The 5,380-nt window shown below is 44.1% G+C and overlaps 1 protein-coding gene across 1 annotated transcript; it reads right to left on the bottom strand.

Annotated features, from left to right (window-relative positions):
* Positions 1–269: 269 nt before the first annotated feature.
* On the bottom strand, positions 270–5,070 carry LOC113107743 (uncharacterized). Its single transcript, XM_026270440.1, has one exon. It carries the CDS (start codon positions 4,893–4,895, stop codon positions 288–290), a length of 4,608 nt encoding a protein of 1,535 aa, XP_026126225.1. The 5' UTR covers positions 4,896–5,070; the 3' UTR covers positions 270–287.
* Positions 5,071–5,380: the final 310 nt, after the last annotated feature.

The raw sequence follows: 5,380 nt of genomic DNA, 5'->3' as shown, positions 1-5,380 counted from the left end.
TATCAGATGGTTTGGGGTCAATGGTTCGAGTGAATTTGGATCATTAATACCATCTACCGTTAGAGGGCGGCTGTTTACAATGGCCATTGCTTCATAGAACAGCGTTCTGAGTGATGCGTCATCAAGCCTGCCTGGGCATAAAGCAAGTGTGGCATTGAGTACATTTCGCACAGTACGTATCTGACGCTCCCAGACACCTCCAGCATGGCTTGCAGAAGGAGCATTAAAGACAAACTCGCATTGCCTTTCTGTAAGAAAGATCTCTAAGGCGTTGGTGTCAATCTCTTTCAGTGATTTGCGAATTCATTTTTAGCTCCAACAAAGTTAGTGCCGTGGTCACACTGAAGTTTGCGAACTGCTCCTCTGAGGCTGATAAAGCACCTTAGGGCATTGATAAAGGAGTCTGTAGATAGGTCCTCAATCATTTCAATATGGACTGCACGAGATGATAGACAAGTGAATAATAGGCCATATCTCTTAAGCTCCTTACGAGCTCTCTTCACAATAAATGGCCCGAAACAGTCCATACCACAGTACGTGAATGGAGCGGAAACCTCAACACGTTCTCTGGGAAGTTCTGCCATACGCTGTTCTTCAGCTGGTCGTCTGAGTTTCCGACATTGCACACACTTGTGTATGAATTTAGCGACGGACTTACTGCCTCCAATGATCCAGAATCCATTCATTCTTAACTCCATTTGAGTTTGGCTTCTTCCCTGGTGACGAACTTTGGTGTGGTAATGTGACAGAATTAGTTTAGTGATGTGGTTACCTTTTGGAAGTATTACAGGATGTTTTAGATCTTGACTGAGAGATGAGTGTTTTAGCCTCCCACCAACACGGAGGATGCCATTGTCCAAAATAGGATCCAGAGGGTACAGTGCGCTTGAATTTGGTAGAGCTTCTCCTCTTTCAATTATTTGCATTTCCTTTGAGAATGCTTGCTGCTGTACAAGCTTGATGACCACCTTAGCAGCTCTCTCACGTTCTTCAACTGTCACATGATCACCGTTGTACATCTGTTTGTGGCCCAATCTGTTTATTCTTGCAACCACCCTTAGAAGCATAGACCAAGAAGAGAATCGACTTAAGCGACTGAGGATGTCTGCTCCGTCTCTGACGGAGGTCACAAAGGTTTGGACTAATTTAACTTCAGGATCACCGACAAGCAGGTTCACAGGTGTGTATGGTGTTGCATTTACTTCCTGTTCCCACAGGAATTTGGGTCCTGATAACCACATTGATGTAGAGATGGCAGACGCATTAAGCCCTCTAGATGCATAATCAGCAGGGTTATCTGTTGTATTTACGTAACACCACTGACTAGGATCTGTGACATCTCGTATCAGCTGCACTCGATTTGCGACAAAAACATGAAACCTACGGGCTTCGTTGTTAATGTATGCTAAAACGACCTGCGAGTCTGTCCAGAAGAACTCTTGGTCAATCTTCATTTCTAGCTCATTTTTCAGCATGACACTCATTCTGGCAGATATGACAGCGGCTGAGAGTTCTAACCTGGGAATGCTTATGACCTTTGTAGGTGAGACCCTGGCTTTAGCCATCACCAGACAGCAGTGGACTTCACTCTTTTCATTTTTGAAGCGGAGGTAGGAACAAGCACCATATCCTACATTACTCGCATCAGAGAAGTGGTGTAACTCTGTTCTGACTATTTCACTGAAGGTATGTGGGTGATAACATCTTGGTATCAATACTTCCTTGAGTTTCAGAAGATCGTTTTTCCAATCCACCCATTGAGGACGCAAGTCATCAGGAAGTTCGTTGTCCCATTCAGTACCTCTACGACAAAGTTCTTGTAGGATACACTTTCCCTGTAGAATAAATGGGGCGACAAACCCAAGAGGGTCATATAGAGAGGCTATAACAGACAGAATACCACGGCGAGTCAATGGTTGATCCTTAAGGTTGATGCTGAAACTGAATGTGTCATCCTTTGTTGACCATTGAATGCCGAGTACACGTCCAGCTGGTGTTGCTTCAAGATTAAAGTCAAGAGGCTTTGATGTTGTTGCCTTTCCTAACGGGTTTAAACAACTCAGAACGTCTTCCTTATTTGAGTTAAATTTGTGAAGCCGTAAACCTCCATGTTTACACACTCTTTGAGCTTGCATTATTAGTTCTTTGGCTTCACTGGTTGAGGGAACACTGGTTAACCCATCATCCACATAAAAGTTCTTCTCAATGAATGCTGAGGCTGAAGGATAGTTAACCTTGTGCTGCTGTGCCAGGTACTTTAGGCCGAAATTAGCACACCCAGGTGAAGACGTGGCACCAAAGAGGTGGACTGCCATGCGATATTCTTGAGGCTCTTTCTCCAAGTCTCCACCCTCCCACCATAAGAATCTCAGGTAATTGCGTTCATCAGGTGGGACGAGAAACTGGTGAAACATCTTCTCTATGTCACAGGTAACTGCAACTGGCTCCTTTCTGAAACGGCACAGCACTCCCACCAAGGAATTGGTTAGATCAGGCCCAGTCAGAAGTGTGTCATTTAATGATATACCACGAAACTTTGCTGAACAATCGAATACCACCCTCAGCTTGTTTGGTTTCTGAGGGTGGTACACCCCATGGTGTGGGATGTACCACACTGTCTCTCCACTTAGTATAGCTGGAGCCTGTTCTGCATCACCTTTGATAATCATCTCTTCCATGAAAGCCTTGTAGTGATCATAATACTGTTTATTGGACTTGAGCCGTTTCTTTAGGTGTTGTAGTCGAGCAGTTGCTAGCCCTTTGTTGTTGGGTAGTGAGGGTCGGCTGCTGCACTTAAATGGGAGAGGAAGCTCGTAATGTCCATTATCCTTCTGATGAATATTGGCACTGAGGTGCTGTATGAAACGAACATCCTCTTGTGACACACATTTATCCTCATAAGCTTTTTCATTGAAATCTGACTCAAGAATTTTCAGGATATCATTGGCCGATGGGACAGGTATTTCCTTTACTGCAACACGGTGGACAAAACTTTGATTTCCTTGTCGGTCAAGGTGTGGATTAGACAGGCCTATAATACTCCACCCAAGCACAGTTCTTTGCGCGAAAGGCTCATTTTCACCACTTATAATTGCTTCCAAGGGAGCTAGTGCAGATGGGCAGTCAAATCCAATTAAAAGTCCGACTTCACAGTTCAAAAGTGGTGACAGCTGACTTGCTAAGTGTCTGAGGTGACTCCACTGAAGCGCTGTGTGCTTGGTGGGAATATACGACTTGTCCACTGGAATGAAGTCTCTTGTGTATGCTTGCTGTAGTGGTATAGAACTTGCAGATTGTAGTCCTCTTACTTTAAGTCCACAGACTCTCTTACTGGCAGTGATCGTGTCAGCAGCTGTCATGGTGCTGAGCCTCAATTGCACAGGTTGTGAGACAACATTCAAACTTTCAAGAAGATCTTCCAAGATGAAACTTGAGTCGCTCTGGGTGTCAAGTAGAGCATAAGTTAGTACTTCTCTTTGGGGTTCGTCCACTGTAGAGATGAAAACTGGTACAATGCTGGAAGTAGCAGGAGAACATTGAGTGAGTGCGTGTGTCATGACTTTATGAACTTCCTCACTTGCTTGAACATTCGTAAATGCTCCTTTAAGGTCCTTTGAAGGAGCTTTATCCCTTTCTTCATGTAAGCAGGTAGGATGACTTCGACCACACGTACCACATGTATATCTTCTTCTACAGTCTTTACTCATGTGTCCCTTTCGGAGACATCCGAAACAGAGGCGGGTTTCGTGAATGAAGGCTTTCTTTTCTTCAATAGTCTTTCCAGTAAATGTAGAGCATTGAGCAATGTGATGTTTTTCATTTTTGCAGAAAAGGCACGATGTCTTTGGCTTAGAGCTGTACGTCTCTGGTCTTTTTGAGCTCAAGTCCTTCACCTGAACCTTTGTACTGAGAGCCTTAGCACGCTTGGGGAACCTTTCATCTGTGTTCTTTTGATTCACAAATAGTGCAGAGGTTATAGGGTTACAAGCTATTTTTGTTTCCTTTTGCAGAAATTCTGTGAAGCATTTGAAACTTGGATAGTCACCTGATGTGTCTAGCTCTTCCACCACGATTCGGTTCCACTTTCTCACAATCCATTCGGGGAGTTTCTTTAACAGCTTGTGGTTTTCTTCAGAATCATTTAGGATGGCTAATCCTTTTACGTGAGGAATTGCCTCGACACAACCTTGTAGGAAATCTGTGAAGTCTCGTAATGCCAGTGGGTCATTTGCTCCAATTTTGGGCCATCTCATCAGCTTGTCTCGAAACGCTCTTTGGATGACGAACGAGTTCCCGTACCTTTCCTGTAACACTTTCCAGGCACCTTGATACGCATCCTCAGAATTTCTGTAGAAATATCCCTCCACCGCTTTGCGAGCTTCCCCAGCAAGGTAATTCTTCAGATAGAACATTTTTTCACCAGAAGGAAGAGGTTTTCGATCAATGAGGGCCATGAATGACATCTTCCAATCTATGAATTTTAAAGGGTCACCAACAAAGACAGTGGGTTCTGGAACAGGCAGCCGATGTGTGCTTAGTGAGTTTGCTATTGCTTGAGCTAGATTTGCAGTTTCCTGAGGTGATGTAACTCCATATCCTTCACATGATGCTTGCTGAGGTAGGAACGACTGTGCTTCCGGGTTCAGTTGAGATGTAAGCTCTGTCCTTTGGCAGCCAGTGTGAATGCTAGGGCCTTCGTCATCTTCACAGCGATGAAGGTTGCCTTCCAAATCGTTATACACTTTGACACGAGCTGCTGCTACTTTAACTTCTTTGTCAACTTGTAGCTGTTGTAGCAGTTTCTTTTCCTCAACTAGCCTTAACTGCATTTCAGCCTCCTTCTGCTTTATCTCCGCTAACATTCTCGATTCACAAAGCTTCCAGTCATGCTCCATCTTATCAAGCTTAGCTTGTTGATTGTGAATTTCTTGTAAAGCTTTAGCTTGTTCCAGTTTCGCTGCAAATTCTGCCTGTGCATCAGCACGCTTACTTGAGACTTTAGAAGTCTTGGATTGGTTATCGGATCCCAGTGATGACTCTGAAACGACTGTGTTTGTTACTGTGCATCCAAAGACGGATCCATATTCATCCTTATTCAGCACTTGCCTTACTGTTTCCTTCACAAGTTCTTCGTTGTAACTTTCATTAAATGTTTCCAGTCGTTTACTGACAAGATCAGTGATCTCTGCAGTTAGTGCAGCGCAGGCATCCATACGTTTAACAATGTCTGGAGTAGTAGTGTGGTTACGCAGAATTGCTTCATAACGCTGATAGACTGAATCATGTCTGCCTTGAATGTCCTGCTGTATTTGATCCAGGTCTTCACGTGTACAGAATGTTTTCAAATTTGATCTAGCCTCTCTTGCAGCCTGCTTCCAGG

The sequence above is a fragment of the Carassius auratus genome, chromosome 8 (assembly GCF_003368295.1).
Source record: "Carassius auratus strain Wakin chromosome 8, ASM336829v1, whole genome shotgun sequence".
NCBI lineage: Eukaryota > Metazoa > Chordata > Actinopteri > Cypriniformes > Cyprinidae > Carassius > Carassius auratus.
The sequence above is the reverse complement of the archived record's forward strand: the minus strand, read 5'-3'. Positions and strand labels throughout refer to the sequence as shown.